The sequence below is a fragment of the Protobothrops mucrosquamatus genome, unplaced genomic scaffold (genome assembly GCF_001527695.2).
Source record: "Protobothrops mucrosquamatus isolate PMUCROS unplaced genomic scaffold, P.Mucros_1.0 scaffold3159, whole genome shotgun sequence".
Lineage (NCBI taxonomy): Eukaryota > Metazoa > Chordata > Lepidosauria > Squamata > Viperidae > Protobothrops > Protobothrops mucrosquamatus.
This window is the reverse complement of record NW_015389159.1, coordinates 18,095-34,810: the sequence shown is the minus strand read 5'-3', so window position 1 is coordinate 34,810 and position 16,716 is coordinate 18,095. Positions and strand designations below refer to the sequence as shown.

The window sequence follows — 16,716 nt, the reverse complement described above, 5'->3', positions numbered from 1 at the left end:
ATGGAGTGTTTGTCTGACAGCCAGGCTTCTTTGAGGAGGTGGCCTCCCTTGGTGTTATCTTGGGATATGGCCGTAGTCAGCCATGTGGGTCCACACCTGTGAATATTGCTCTTTTCTCTTAACTGCCAGCTCATGCTCGTGGACCCTAGTCTTAAGTCTCTTGGAGGTTTCACCAACATAATTGCAGCCCCCCTGAAGGAGAGTCGCCCCTGAGTGTGGCCCACCCAGAGCAGCACAGCCAAGGACAAGGCAGCTGGGGCGCGGGCAGGATTGCCATAGTGCTGCTGGGCTGCCTGGGCAATCTGCGGCAGGCCCTGGAGGTGGCAAATGGCCCTGCGGGCAGGCGGGGTGGAGTATGGGGGGCAGACCGGGGGTGGGGCCAGTTTTTGGGCACTCGGTCTCTAAAAGGTTCACCATCACTGATCTATAAGTATCAGCCATATGTACATACATAGGAGGAGGTGGAGGACTCGCAGAACCAGGGGGTGGAGTTAAAAGAGGGATCAGCCAAGAATCCCTACGTAGCCACAAGTGGCTTGAATTCCATTGTCCCTTATCTAACTGTAAGCAAGTGCTGCTCTATTAGTTGAGAAGTTACTTATCTTTTTTAAAGCAATATATCAGTTTATTTGGACCTTCATGCATGGACCTGGTCTTTCACACTTGTCATATATGTACCAAACAGTCATACAGTTTTTAGTTTGTTGTTATTGTGTATTTTACATTTAGTATAAGTGTATAAATCCCTTGAAACTATTTTTGTATAGGAAGTAGCGTAACTCTATTAATATATTATTATTATTAACACTGATATATTAATACATTATCAATGTATATTTTGTACATTATTTTTCAGGTCATTGTTTCTTAACCTATCATCTTTATATGATAAGCAAAGGACATATCCAACATTTTGATAAAATATTTTATTAATAATCGTCATCAGGATAACAAAAATATCAACTTTAATGGTTAGGTGATGCCTTCACTTACAGAATTATTATAAAGTCAGAGCCATAGTTTTAATACACATCTAAGTGGCACAGCAACAAGCAATTTCTATTGGAAATTATCCAGGGAAACAGACTATTATTTACAGCACTAAAAAAAATATGGAGTAACTCTGTGAATAATAATTTTTTCAAGAATTAAGATTCTTTTCTCTGATGGGCCAACATTCATGAATTATTAATCGTCCATCAAGATGGAAATGTTTTTTTTTTAATATGGCAAAATATATATGAACCGAACTTTCCTAACGATAACCTAGTCTAATTCCTAAGCTAACAAAAGTCAAATATTTGTTCTTACTTCAGTACAGTCTTTTAGAAACGCTTTCCCCCCATCTCTGTGCCTGAACACTATGAAGAACAGATGTGTAGTAGCGACTAAGGGGGGGGGAATAAATTAAAAGATTTTTCTTTAAAACAAATCAAACCTGAAACAATTTACACACGGCGGGTTCCATCCACGCGACACATCGATGCATTTCACACAATGAATTTAACCCTGAACAAGATCTTCTGAACACTTTCCCCAAATGAACCCAGCTTTGGATGCTACAATTGTACAATTGGTGACTACATTTTTTTCCGAGCCAGGTAAAAGTGACAAATTGGTTTTTCATAGGAAGATATCCCAAAACTGCTTTTTCACGACTTTCATGAGGCAACTGGATAAGAAAGTCCAGTTGCCTCGTGAAAAAGCATCTTTGGGATAACTATGACCTGGATGACTGAGAATCTCCATAAACGTCCATAGGAAGATGTTCCATCCATGTATGACAAAAAAAATGAGTATATTTGAGGGTTCTCCAAGGCATAACATGTTCTAATGACAGTCCTTGCAGGAGGCCAAAGAATCATCGGTGCTACAGCAAATATGGACATGAATCAATGAAATATCATCCTGTTCTCTTTCTTTTGTTTTTCGGTACTGTCACTTCCAAATAATGAGGTAAGAAACAATAAAGAGGCTCGGTTTTACATCATCTGGTTCTGGATCAGTCACATAGGAGGACAAAACGAGGGATCCTTTAGGACAGGGGTCTTCAAACTTGGCCCTTTTATGACTTGTGAATTCCTCAGCTAGTGAAATAATTCTTCTTCTTCTTCTTCTTCTTCTTCTTCTTCTTCTTCTTCTTCTTCTTCTTCTTCTTCTTCTTCTTCTTCTTCTTCTTCTTCTTCTTCTTCTTCTTCTTCTTCTTCTTCTTCTTCTTCTTCTTCTTCTTCTTCTTCTTCTTCTTCTTCTTCTTCTTCTTCTTCTTCTTCTTCTTCTTCTTCTTCTCCTTCTCCTTCTCCTTCTCCTTCTCCTTCTCCTTCTCCTTCTTCTCCTTCTCCTTCTTTTTCTCCTCCTCCTCCTCCTCCTCCTCCTCCTTTTCCATAACTGAAGAACACATGACAGACTTAGTGATGAAGTTTGCAATTAACAGGAAGAAATTGGAAATAATGTATTCTTTGAATTCCAACATTAGAGGCTTTTGAAGGCTTCTAGGCCTTGGTTGCATGAATTGAGAAAGTTCACAATAATCTATGCATCTCAGATTAATCTGTGACCAAATATATGTCTCTGTGTGTGTGTGTGTGTGTGTGTGTGTGTGTGTGTGTGTATGTGTGTGTGTGTGTGTGTGTGTGTGTACACAATCCCTGTGATCTCAAGGACATGTATTACATTTCTCCATAGGACAGTATATTAAAAGATGAATGAATTCCAGAAGATGGTTGGAGGTGCCAGAAATTTTATAAGTAGTCAAGTCTATAAAGTCATTCTAATGAGTCTCAACTCACAGCAAATGTCCCAAGAAGCCTTACATATAATGTAATAATACCCCTATACATATTTTATATATAAATTCATATTGTCTTCTGCCCAGCAGAAGCTTATAATATTTCAGAATAATTTTTATTACACTGAACAGAAAGGCCTGCGTACATAATACAAAATGCCTTCACATATTACAGAGAATACATAAACCTTGAAGAGGAAAAAAAAAGCAAAACAAATTACATTTATAGTGTCATGAATATTCTTTTCATGTACATCATACAAATATATACAATTGAAGAGGGATAGGGAGGCAGAGAGAGAAAACATTTGCAAAATATCTTACAGTTTGGAAAAGTAACAGTAATTTACCCAAGCTTTAAAAAAAAACCTGACTAAAGTAAAATTTAGATCTACCTTGTATTGGATTATATTCTAGTTCAGAACTGGAAAAACGTAAGTTCACACTAAGTATTGGAAACATGACTTTCATTAATTCCTACTACCCCATTTTGAATTTAAGGTATTTTAGTTCTCATAAAGTTCTGAAGATGCCGCCAGATAATTAATTACAAGTCCTTTGAACAAAAGGCCAGCAGAAATACACAAAGGCCTTCTAGACCTCATTAGCTAATATTTGTCTCCCTGTGCTGATATTAAAAAGCTAATATAATAGAGCGTCCATATACCAGAAACTTAGTGTAATCGTTACAACTGAACTGAAAATTATGGAGTGCTTCACACCTTACATATAGAAATGCACACTTAGAACGTATTTAAAATGTGGATGCAAGAACGACAGATTGGAAAATCCATGTATTATACAGATAGATGCGCAAGAGAACTAAGATTAGCGATGATTCTCAATATGCACCTGGGAGAACACGAGTTTTTTTCTATACAATAAACATTTGTGTGCTTCTAAAAATCTGAAAACAGTCTTTCAGGATGCGGTTGCAAACTGAAGTAAATACGCTGAAGAAAACACAACACAGCTCTTTCAAAAAATGGATGGTTGGTGTGTTTTTTTAAATCACTCTTTTTAAAAATACAGTGGCAGAACATTTAGAAGGCAAAGTTGTTTAGAAAGTTTACGTTCTAGAGGAGAAGCAATAGCTGAACAAAGAGAAATGGGGTGGGGTGAAATTTGTAGGTCCAAAACAGGGGTCTTCCAACTTGGCCCTTTTATGACTTGTGGACTTCAACTCCCAGAATTCCTCAGCCAGGCACGCTGGCTGAGGAATTCTGGGAGTTGAAGTCCACAAGTCATAAAAGGGCCAAGTTTGAAGACTTCTGGTCCAAAACAATAAGAGCCAAATTTTGCTTAAAGGAAATAATATGCTTAGTTTCCAAAGAAGTCCTTTAGATAAGCCTAACTAGATGTTTGCTGTTTTCCACCCCACTTCCTAATGGTGGTTCTTCATCTCTATATGTCATTGCATTAATGAAGAAGGAGATGGCTGCCAGAGTAAAAACGACCTTGGACATAGAAAGCTAGTAGAACTTCTACCCATGTTGGTATCCATTTATGGACACCTCTAGAAAAATTACATTCTCTTTGTAGGGATGACTTTCACTGTCATGATGGAATAGACTTCGTGAATTCATTGCTCCACTGGGTTGCACATCCAGAAAGCCACTGATAAAGGAATCAAAACACATTTAAACAATAAAGAGATGACACTGTCCCTGAACTTGTACATATATTTTATGGCGTCTTAAAGATAAATTCAGAGTGGGTTGTAGGTAATGAACAACATTGAAAATTTAAAAGAGTGTTTATGTCTCATTAACAGCCCAGAAGAATAAGAAAAAACTGGGCTAAGTATAGAGAATGTGCATTTATCCAACCACCGTATTAGCAGATTTGCTTTCCTATTCAAGTATATTCAGGAAATAAGTCACCACATTTTGCTTACCCCACACGATGCAGCCAGTGGCAGAATGGGACAGGAGGAGCCACAGATACCTGTTAAACTTGACTATTATCAAGTAAATATTTGATGGATGACATTTTTTTTTTTTTTAAAAAAAAGAAAAGTCCAGGTTTTTTCTATTACAATGCAGTTTCCCACCTTCCTCCAATGTCCCTAAAATTGGCATTTTTCTTCCTTGACAGCGGTCTTCGACTATGACCTGTACGTCATTAAGATCTTGTGTATCCATTTGGAGTAATAGGCCACCTTGACGAAAATCCCAGGCCGTTTGGGAACTGCACATCCTCGTCCAGGGATGATCACCCCCACCACAATCTTAATTCTATTCTGCTCACAGACCAGTGGGCCACCGTAATCCCGCTGGAAAGAGAAAAACAGAAAAATCACATCGATGCGTTTATGGAAGAGAAAGTAAGACAAGAAACATCCCTTGTAAAATAAGGAAGGATTTGCCAGTTAACTTTGGTAGACCTCTCATAGATTCTAAGACTGTTCTATTATCATAGATTCATAGGACTTGGGGTGATATGATAGCAGTGTTCCAATATTTCCAGGGCTGCCACACAGAAGAGGGAGTCAAGCTATTCTCCAAAGCACCTGAAGGCAGGACAAGAAGCAATGGATGGAAGCTAATTAAGGAGAGAAGCAACCTAGAACTAAGGAGAAATTTCCTGATAGTGAGGACAATCAACCAGTGGAACAGCTTGCCTTCAGAAGCTGTGGATGCTCCAACATTGGAGGTTTTAAAGAAGAGATTAGACAACCATTTGTCTGAAATAATATAGAGACTCCGGCTTGAGCAGGGGGTTGGACTAGAACAGGGGTCTTCAAACTTGGCCCTTTTATGACTTGTGGACTTCAACTCCTAGAATTCCTCAGCCAGCATGCCTGGCTGAGGAATTCTGGGAGTTGAAGTCCACAAATCATAAAAAGGCCAAGTTTGAAGACCCCTGGACTAGAAGAACTCCAAGGTCCCTTCCAACTCCGTTCTGTTCAGTCAACCAACAAGATCACTTTTAATCTGAACTGGGCTGGGGGCAGTGTTGGCTAAATAAACCACATCCAAATGTATCTTATACAAATGTTGTGTCCTTCCATCTCCTGATGGGAGTCAGAACATGCACAGTTTTCTACATTCATGACCTCCATTGGTGACTTGACATGAAAAATAAATTCTACTTATTTAAACATGAAAGGGGTTATCTTACAGATTTTTAACCCAGTTGTATTTACAGAAAATTCCATATGAATGATTGGGAGGAAATGGATTAGAACCACACTAGAGAAATTTCACTTGGAATACTATGTACAGTTCTGTGTACGATACAAACAAGTTGCTGAGACCCTAGAAAATGTGCAAAAAAGAGCAACAAAGATGATAAGCATCTGGAGGATAAATTGTACCTCACAAGTTCCACTGCCGATGCTCTCAGCTCGAGCACACATTTCTGATTCCTTCGGGACTACGTTTCCTCCAAAATCTTGATTGCAACGTTCATTCCCCATAATGATCATATTTGCTTCCTGAAGTTGCCCGTCAAAATTTCTTGCTGAAATTTTGAAGAGAAATGACTGTTCTTTACTCCATCTCATTGGTTGATTGATTAGGGATTATCAACTCATGATCAACTTTTAAAGACCACATAGAAAGAATTTAGCCATGGCAATCTATCAATGTCCCCAAAAGATATACTTTCTCTTAAGCACACCCTTAGGACAGGATAGGATAGGATAGGATAGGATAGGATAGGATAGGATAGGATAGGATAGGGTAGGGTAGGGTAGGATAGGATAGGATAGGATAGGATAGGATAGGATAGGATAGGATAGGATAGGATAGGATAGGATAGGATAGGATAGGTTGGGATGGGATGGGATGGGATGGGATGGGATGGGATGGGATGGGATGACATGAGAAGAAAGAGAAGAGAAGAGAAGAGAAGAGAAGAGAAGAGAAGAGAAGAGAAGAGAAGAGCTCTATTGACATTTTTTAATTGTGAACACACTGGCCCACATTAAAAATGAAATTCTGTTGCCTGCTTTTAAAAGAAAATATACAGTATATCTACTCATACACATACATAACACACATATACACATGCTATATACACACATACATACATACACACAGAGACATATATATACCTACACCCATACAGACACAGACACAGACACACACAGAGACACAGACACACACACACACACACACACACACACACACACACACACACACACACACACATTAATCAATTGAAGTGATGCTATGAAAGTCTATGCCTAGGTATTTAAATGAACAACCTGCTCAATAGGATGATTATTTGAAGTCATTTAGAGTTACTTACTTCCTGTGTGCCCCCATCCATAAACACTGCAGGTGGTCCCATCTGGAATGGTGCAACCAGAAATGGGCAGGCGGATTATAGCTACAGCATTGTTGCTTACTGCAGGTCTAAAAAAGAAGGGGGGGGGGAGAAATGTCTATTTTAGACATGGGCATTTATAGGAATAAGTAGGCAAATGTAAGTTATCTTTTCAGATCAGATGAAGGTTAGATTCTCATGTCAGCCAGATGTTTAGAATGGATTTGGCTTTTTTATTCACTTATTATATCACCCCTAGTCCTTCTTTTCATCAAACCAGACGTATCCATTTCCTGCAACTGTTCTTCATATGTTTTAGCCTCTAGTTCCCTAATCATCTTTGTTGCTCTTCCCTGCACTCTTTGTGATATTGTGAATGACAATTTGACTTTTTTTGGACACACCTGGTAAACACTCCTCATGATTGAATGTGACTTAAAGGCTTCAGCTCCCTTCAGTAGCATGGTTTCACCCTAACATTAACCCCAGCAAACAGGTGATTGCCTATGAAATATTATCATAACTGCAACCCACCTGGAAAGTTTCAATAATACTATATCAGATCCTTCAGGCCCATAGACCAACTGGGAAATATTCAGAACTTGCTTATGTTTTTCTTCATGAGCTCTTTCCACATTATGGATTCCAAGCCAAGCCTGATAGTCTTTGAGATTATGCCTAAAGAAAGCAAATGTAATCAGCAATTGGATTATGGGTCAATAAAATAATAAACCAGGATGGAAGATAGATTAGATAGACTGGCCTCCACAGGCGGCTTACTCTGCTTATTTGCTTTGTCATGATCTATTTAGATAACCGTTGCTCAATTTAAACAAAGGTAGCTAAAGCAGGGGTCAGTTCATCGGCCCAAACAAAATAAATCACGGAACTCATGAGATCGTTGCCCTATATTTTAGTCTCCCAAAGTAGAGACTGGAACTGTTCCAACGGTTCACACTGTAAAATCTGTGCCATCTGTACAAACCTCCTGGGTTTTTACTCTGAACAGACATTGAAATAACAACACTAGTGCAAATAGTTCAAACCCTACCCTTATGGAATAAAAATATGTTCAATTCCTAAGTCGTTCCTCGCTAAGAAAAAGGAGACTTCTCTAGATATGGATTCATCTAGAAAAGCAGAACATTTCTATCACAAGACCCTCAATTGACACAACCCACACCTGACACCCCATCACAAGACCCCCCACTTGATGTGACCCACACCTGAACTACATAAGACCCATCACTAGACTCTCACCTGATGTGACCTTTCCATCACAAGACCTACTGACCACACAAAGTCCCCTGAAGATGTTATGTACCCTGGTAATAAAATGTTCAGAAACCAACCCACAATCTCGGCATCAACCTTCAAACAAATTTGGCTGCAGCCATCTTCACTTCGTTTTCGGTTGCCACAGTAATGGGAGAAGGGAGATGTATTCTCTTAGTTTAGACATAACAATAAATTGTTCTGTGGGAACCAAGGTCAAGTTACCTCAGTTTTGGCGGGCTGAAGCTACCGTTAGAAAGCCCGCCAAAGTAGCTAATTGGGGATTGTGATTTATGACACACTGCAGGGGTGGGAAGTTTAACTTGTTATTTTGTAACCTTGGGGGGGGACTTTCAGTCTTGGTTTCACCTTTGTTCGTGCCGATACTATGTAGCCATTAAATGTGTTCTTTGAGGAAAGCAAATGCCTCAGAGTTCTTATTTCTACTGGTCTCCTCTATTGGAACCATGACACTCGGAAAATGAACCTCTACCCTCATCCTCCATCCGAGTTGCAGATATTCGCCACCCTCATAAACTAAAATAATGGTTCTCTGTTCAAAGGCTCTGAATTTTCCAGGGTTGCATTGCATAAAAGTTGGGAATAGTTTAACATTTCTCCCTCTTTTCCTTTTTTGCAATGTCAGAAATTCAGCATTTCTACCCAAGGGCAAAACTGTAAAAGGTGGGATCCTATTGCAAAGCTCTTGTAAAAAATTGAAATAGATACCGAGAGAGAAAACACTGTTTGGCTGTCAGGACCCAATCTTCTTTCACCAGTGAACCTCCACAAAAATGTCTGCCTCTGCTGGAAAAAAAACCAATGAATGAACAGTTATTTGGGGGGACAATCTGCTAATATAAAATTCACATTTATATCATATCATTTGTACTGAATCTACAGAGAGTCCTCAACTTACCACCACAATTGAGGCCAAAATCTATGTTGCTAAAGTGAGACAGTTGTTAATTTTGAATTTTGCCCTATTTTATGACCTTTCTCGTCACAGTTGTTACATGACTAACTGCAGTTGCTAAATTAGTAACATGGCGATTAAGTAAATCTGGCTTCCCCATTGACTTTGCATGTCAGAAAGTCACAAAAGGGAATCACATGACCCCAGGGACACTGTGACCATCATAAATATGAACCAGTTGCCAAGCGTCTGAATTTTTTGATCACGTGACCATGGGGATGCTGCAACAGTGTGAAAAACAGCCATATGTCACTTTTTTTAGTGCCGTTGTAACTTCAAACGGTCACTAAATGAACTGTTGTAAGTCAAGGACTACCTGTATTACATTTTACTTTAGCCATTGATGGAACCAGGTTTTGCTTGGAGATGTCTAGAAAAATAACAATGAAGCATTGCTTATTTGACATTAACCAAGAGGACAATTTTAATGTCCAAAATTTAAGATGGGGTTGCTAATTCGGATGCACAGACAGAACTAGATAATACCTAAGACATTAGTTGAGAAAGGATTGGAATGGGTCATCCCAAAGGTGCTTTTTCAGGAGGCAACTGGACTTCCTCATTTTTCCTTGAAAGATGTTTTGCTTCTCATCCAAGAAGCTTCTTCAGCTCTGACTGAAGGGGTCCATTCCCCACCATCCAGTCAGAGCTGAAGAAGCTTCTTGGATGAGAAGAGAAACGTCTTCAAAGAAAAACAAAGGAAGTCCACTTGCCTCTTGAAAAAGCACCTTTAGGACAACCATGACCTGGACGACTGACAATCTCCATAGATGATTGGGATGGTCCACCTGAGATAGTTGGATAGTTGCTCCTCAAGAGTGAACCATTGGCTTCTTGAAGGAAGGATGTGAAGGACTTTAGCTGTGCCACAATGAGTAGCTGGCCTTTCTAGATCTCAAAAATCACCTGACGCACAATTTTCACTTCAGTGGGAATCCACCCAGGAAAGAGAGCTGTGTCTCGGTTCTTACCTGTCTTTCAAGCTGACCATCCATCCCTTATCCGGTTGTGTAGGGATCCCGTTAACAACTCTTAGATGCTTAGTCGATGCACACGGAATGATGGGAACTGAAATATTGACCATCGATCGAGTTACATACCGTAGAATCCCCAAATGAAAATTCACCCCACTGAGCACTTTATAGAACTACGTTCAAAAACTCCTAAAAAAATAATAATAAATAACCAAAGAATTTCCCCCATATACTCTGTAAGCCTCCAATGAATCCTGTATTAAATTGTCTGAAATCAACAGTGTCCAGCACCACGTAGTTCTTATTGGGATAAGAAAAAAGATAACCAACCATAACATAACAGTTAGGCTTAAAATATTTTTCAGGAAGTATGAGTGAAAAAAGAGTTGTTGCTGCATCATAAGGAAAATAATGAGATAATCTTGTCTAGAGTCTTCTCAGTTACAGTGGGTTCCATAATTCTAGTTTATTGGACTAACATAAAGGCCACTTAGGGTTAGATCCATAACCAAGCCCAGTCATAAAAACAATAACATATCATCATCATCATCATCATGGAATTGTTTGAGTCATGATGTCAGCCACAAGTAAATAATTTGTCATCTATGAGATATCCCAAAGGTGCTTTTTAAAAAGGAAACCAGACTTTGTTGTTTTTTTCTTTGAAGACGTTTCTTCTCATCCAAGAAGCTTCTTCAGTTCTGACTGAATGGTGGAGGATGGAAGGATTTATATGACAGGAGTCATCTGGTCATTAGTACTCTTTCTGAGAGCTCTTGAGGCCACTTGGAGGCTTATCTGTGCCCTCAAGATCACCTGAATAGGGCAAATGGGTGTGGACCTTCTTGTGTTGTAATTAATCTGAGGACACAGGTAAACTTCCAAATGCCCTCAACAACTCTCAGAAAGAGTGCTAATAACCAGATGACTGTAAGGAATATAAATCCTTCCATCCTCCACCATTCGGTTGGAACTGAAGAAGCTTCTTAGATAAGAAGTGAAACATCTTCAAGGAAAATGTTTATGGAGATTCTCAGTCACATGATAGCAGTGTTCCAATATCTCAGGGGATGCCCCAAAGAAGAGGGGGTCAACCTATTCTCCAAAACCTCTGAAGGCAGGACAAGAAGCAACGGATGGAAACTAATCCAGGAGAGAAGCAACCTAGAACTAAAGGAGAAACTTCCTGACAGTTAGAACAATTAACCAGTGGAACAACCTGCCTCCAGAAGCGGTGAATGCTCCAACACTGGCAGTTTTTAAGAAGAGACTGGACAGCCATTTGTCTGAAATGGTATAGGGTTTCCTGCCTGAGCAGGGGGTTAGACTAGATGACCGCCAAGGTCCCTTCCAACTTTATTATTATTATTATTATTGTTGTTGTCGTCGTCGTCCCAAAGATGCTTTTTCAAATGGCAACTAGATTTTCTTGGTTTTCCTTGAAGAGGTTTTGCTTTTCATCCAAGAACGACCCAATGACCGCAAGGAATATAAATCCTTCCATCCTCCGCCATTCAGTTGGAACTGAAGAAGCTTCTTGGATGAGAAGCAAAAATTCTTCAAGGAAAAACAAAATCCAGTGGCCTTTTGAAAAAGCACCTTTGGGTCAACCATGACCTGGATGACTGAGAATTTCCATAGACATCCATCTATGAGATAATGTCATTATTTAAATCATTATTCACCACCACTCCAGGAGAGCCCCATCATGGAAGCTTTGGATTACTTACTGTCTAAATTGCTCATCATAGAAACTGGATCACTGTCACCTAAACAGACAACACAATGCAAATCACATTGGGATAACTTTTACTAAAGATATTTCATTTAACAGCAAGAAACCATTCACGTCATGTAAATGACAGCTCTCTACTGCCTTGTCTCTGACATACATTCAAGGATCCCTTCTTCCATCAATATTTGGACACACGTTTACTGAGAATAATGATCTGATTTGTGCTGTCAAATATCCCATTCAGATGATGTACTAGCTTCAAGTGCAAGAGCCAAACTAGCGTAGAACATTTTTACAATCTTGTTCAAAATGGCTCTCTCTGTGTGTTTCGAATTGCAGCTAGGGAATGGGCCTCTCTGGCTGATATTTTTCCTCAAACATCCCAGGATGTTGGGAAAAAAACCACAATTATGGTAGAAATATCTGCATGGCAGGAGAAAAAATCCCCCCCCTTTCCATGTTTTAGTATGATTCTTCATCAGTACTCAAACCCTTTCCAATGACACTGTTATGACTATTGCAGAAGTCCTTCGTAAGTTTTAAATTACAAGACACTTAAATTCCCAGGGAATTTTACAGCCATCTGTCCACATTGCCGTTTCTTCGTCCCTTTTCTCTTTCAAATGTTAGCTGAACGTTTCGCAAGAATTTCGGATTTTACAGGAGCGTCAATATTTTAAACGTTCTCGCCATGTAAACACTTTTTTTTTACACTGATCCGTGTGGGCTCTAATAACTATTTCCACACTTTCTAAGAAGCACACCATATTTCTGGAGGGATATTCCAGAACACAACACACAGGAAAATGAGGAAAAAATACACTTTAATTGATGCAATTTTCTCACCATGATATGTTTATATAGAAACATATTTTGCCCAAATTAAGTCTGCCTGTCTGTCTGCCATCTTCATTCAATCTTCATTACAGTCATGGACCAGCACAACTCTACATTATCTGTCTGTCTGTCTGTCTGTCTATACCAGACATATCAAGACCCTCACAAGATCACAAGACCCTCAGCTGTTGTGACCCTCACCTGATGTGACCTACTGATCACACAAAGCTCTTATGAGCAGAAGAGCACCAACGACTTCCCCTAAACTCCACTGAAGATGTTACTTAGCCTAGTAACAAAACATTCAGAAACCAACCCACAAGCTCAGTGAATGAACCTCCACTCTTGACTTGAACAGTGACCAAGCATGTGCACAGACCTAGCTCAGATCTGTATCTCATCTATATATATATATATATATATGTATACTGTATCTGCAACTACTAGAAATCTCCTAAATAACCCCAAAAAGTTCTTGTCAGTTTTAATTTCTCTTTTACAGATTAGCAAACTTAATAGGAAGTAGTATATTGTTAATTGGGAATATTATCCAAAGAAAATTACTAGCTGCTAAGCTGTTTCTTCTCCCTGGAGAATTCCAGAATGTGAAGGGTTGGTTTTTTTAAATGGGGGTGGGGAAGCATTTGTACAACTTTTTTTTCCATTGGAAGAACAGTAGTGTTGTTTGTCCAGTGCCACTACAAACAGCAATGATGTCAAAAGAGCCACATCAAATCATGTGGTCACAAAGCAAACACATTCTTACTTATTTTCATCCTTGTCGTAAGACCTAAACCTTGCTTGTTGGCACCGACAAGCACAAGGCATAATTCCTCTCATTCATATCCCTTTTAATTAGGCCATTCCAGATCTTTTGGAATGACCCAAATACATACATCTAGATATACGACAGTAGTCCCAAGGGATCTGAGGATTGCTGGTGTAACACCAAGGTCCGTGAGCATCGTCATCCGGATTGCGACAGTAATTTTTCTTCACCTTCCCTATATCTAGGTCTTTATATATAGGGAGGTGCCTGGAAGGGGAAAAAAACAACAACACATAGCGCTAAGATCACCACTTTTTCAGAAGTATATAAGTTATTGCAGAAGTGTATACCTTATCACCCCTTTATGGATTACTGCCTTATCGTGGCGAAGGGGCTTGCGTAACTCAATGAAGCTATGAGCTATGCCGTGCAGGGCCACCCAAGACGGACAGGTCATAGCAGAGATTTCTGACAAAATGTGATCCACTGGAGAAGGAAATGGCAACCCACTCCATTATCTTTGCCATGAAAACCCCATGGCCAGTACCAAAAGGAAAAAAGATATGACGCTGAAAGATGAGCCCCTCAGGTCGGAAGGTGTCCAATAACTATGGTGCTGGAGAAGATTCCTGCAAGTCCCTTGGACTGCAAGGCATTCAAACCGGTCAGTCCTAGAGGAGATCAACCCCGACTGCTCTTTAGAAGGCCAGATCCTGAAGTGGAAACTCAAGTACTTTGGCCACCTAATGAGAAGGAAGGACTCACTGGAGAAGAGCCTGATGCTGGGAAAGATGGAGGGCAAGAGAAGAAGGGGACGACAGAGAATGAGGTGGCTGGATGGAGTCACTGAAGCAGTAGGTGTGAACTTAAATGGACTCCAGAAGATGGTAGAGGACAGGAAGGCCTGGAGGAACGTTGTCCATGGGGTCGCGATGGGTCAGACACGACTTCGCAATTAACAACAACAACAAATACCTTATCATCCTAACTGTAGGAGAAAGAACTGGGGGGAGGCATCAAAAGAGGAATCAGCCTAGCATCTCTATGTAGCTGCAAAGGAACAAAGTCCAACCACTCGTTGAAGTTTATTGGCCCTTATTTAACCCCATCGTCCAAGACTTTACTAGAGATACGTATCCAATAAATCGATATTTAGTCAAAGTAACCTCGAAGTACGTCCCTGGACCAGAAAACACGGACTATGATTGAGACGTTATGGATATTATCTCCTTACCAATTATTTCTGAATACCTTGGTAGCCTAATGGTGGAAGTAGGGTGGACTAGTCCCTCCCTTCTATACGACGTGACACAATCAAAGAATTTCAACTGATGGGGTCCAGGAAGAGAGCCTTCTCTGCTGTTGCCCCTCCCCTGTGGAATAGTCTTCCCTCAGTGGGGAAGCAGACCCCCACCTCCCCCACTCTCCTGGCCTTCTGGAAAGGTGTTAAAATGTGGTTCCGTGGTCTCTCATGGAGAGCCCAGAGGATCATGCAGCTGTGCGACTGTTAGTCCCCTGAGAGTCCTCCCTTTATCTTTTAATTCATTTTAACATCCCACCTCCTCTTCATTTTTTAAAAAACTTTTATATAGACTGTTTTATATTTTATAACATTTTATTGGATTCCGCCCAGAGTCATTCGTTGAGAAATGTGGAAGATACCGTGTTTCCCCGAAAGTAAGGCCCAGTGTCAGTGGTGGGATTCAACCAGTTCACACCACTTTGGCAGAACCAGTAGCTAATTTTTTGTTGCCCAGGCCCAGAATGGACTTCCAGAAGCGGCATCCACACAAGAGAACCGGTTGTTCACATATTTGAATCCCATTACTGGATGGATGGATGGATGGATGGATGGATGGACGGACGGACGGACGGACGGACGGACGGACAGACAGATAGAGGTAGGTAGGTAAGTACATAGGTGAGTAGATAGGTAGGGAGATAGATAGGTGGGGAGAGAGAGAGAGAGAGAGAGAGAGAGAGAGAGAGAGAGAGAGAGAGAGAGAGAGAGAGAGAGAGAGAGAGAGAGAGAGAGAGAGAGAGAGAGAGAGAGATGGAAGATCGATACAGTGGTGAGATTCAGCCGGTTTGCACCACTTCGGCAGAACTGGTAGCTAATTTTTTGTTGCCCAGGCCCAGAATGGATTTCTGGAAGCGGCATCCATACAGAGAACCGGTTGTTCACCCACCACTGGATGGATGAATGGATGGAGGGATGGAGGGATGGATGGAGGGATGGATGGAGGGATGGAGGGATGGATGGAGGGATAGATAGGGAAATAGATAGGGAGATAGATAGGTGGGGAGAGAGAGAGAGAGGGAGAGAGAGAGAGGGAGAGAGAGAGAGAGAGGGAGAGAGAGAGAGAGAGAGAGAGCGCTAAATAAATGGCTCTTGTGAAGAAATATATGTCAGGCGCAAAGAATTAGTACCGTTCGTAGGGTTGCAGCATAGAAGATTGCTTCAAGCTTATTCACAAGAATCTGGTCAACTAAAGTTCAACACAAAATTGGTGCCAGATAGGGGTCAACGGAATTCAAGAGGGGTTGGACTTGGGGCGCATGTGGAAACACAATGACCCTAAACTGCTTAACTTCACCCTCAGCTTTGCCTGATCTTCTCTTACAATTTATCTGCAATTGGAAGCCATTCGGGGACCTTTGCCAGGGAATGAAAAAAGTCAAATTATAACATATGGAGTTGATGATTGTTAAAAAATAAAAAATAAAAAGATGTTTTCCCCCTTTTGGGGAGAAAGTGGACACTGGATTGCACGTTAAACTAAGAGCTGAATGTGTTTCTTATATCCTTGGAAGAAGAAGTTGGAAGTCATTCTTAGTACATATTTTTGTTTCTTCTTCTTCTTCCCCTTCTTCTTCCCCTTCTTCTTCCCCTTCTTCTTCTTCTTCTTCTTCTTCTTCTTCTTCTTCTTCTTCTTCTTCTTCTTCTTCTTCTTCTTCTTCTTCTTCTTCTTCTTCTTCTTCTTCTTCTTCTTCTTCTTCTTCTTCTTCTTCTTCTTCTTCTTCTTCTTCTTCTTCTTCTTCTTCTTCTCCTCCTCCTCTTCCTCCTCCTCCTCCTCCTCCTTCTTCTTC

The 16,716-nt window shown here is 40.4% G+C and overlaps 1 protein-coding gene across 1 annotated transcript in view; it reads right to left on the bottom strand.

Annotated features, from left to right (window-relative positions):
* Positions 1 to 4,892: 4,892 nt before the first annotated feature.
* LOC107297173 (hepatocyte growth factor-like) overlaps positions 4,893 to 16,716 on the bottom strand; it is a gene marked incomplete at its 5' end in the record, with an annotated part of 28,578 nt that continues 16,754 nt past the window's right edge. Inside the window, 8 exons of the mRNA XM_015826531.1 lie at positions 4,893 to 5,060; positions 6,105 to 6,250; positions 7,043 to 7,149; positions 7,595 to 7,738; positions 9,065 to 9,139; positions 10,283 to 10,379; positions 12,016 to 12,054; positions 13,754 to 13,893. Of these exons, the coding sequence (XP_015682017.1) occupies positions 4,893 to 5,060; positions 6,105 to 6,250; positions 7,043 to 7,149; positions 7,595 to 7,738; positions 9,065 to 9,139; positions 10,283 to 10,379; positions 12,016 to 12,054; positions 13,754 to 13,893 (916 nt within the window). The remainder of the gene's footprint in view (positions 5,061 to 6,104; positions 6,251 to 7,042; positions 7,150 to 7,594; positions 7,739 to 9,064; positions 9,140 to 10,282; positions 10,380 to 12,015; positions 12,055 to 13,753; positions 13,894 to 16,716) is intronic.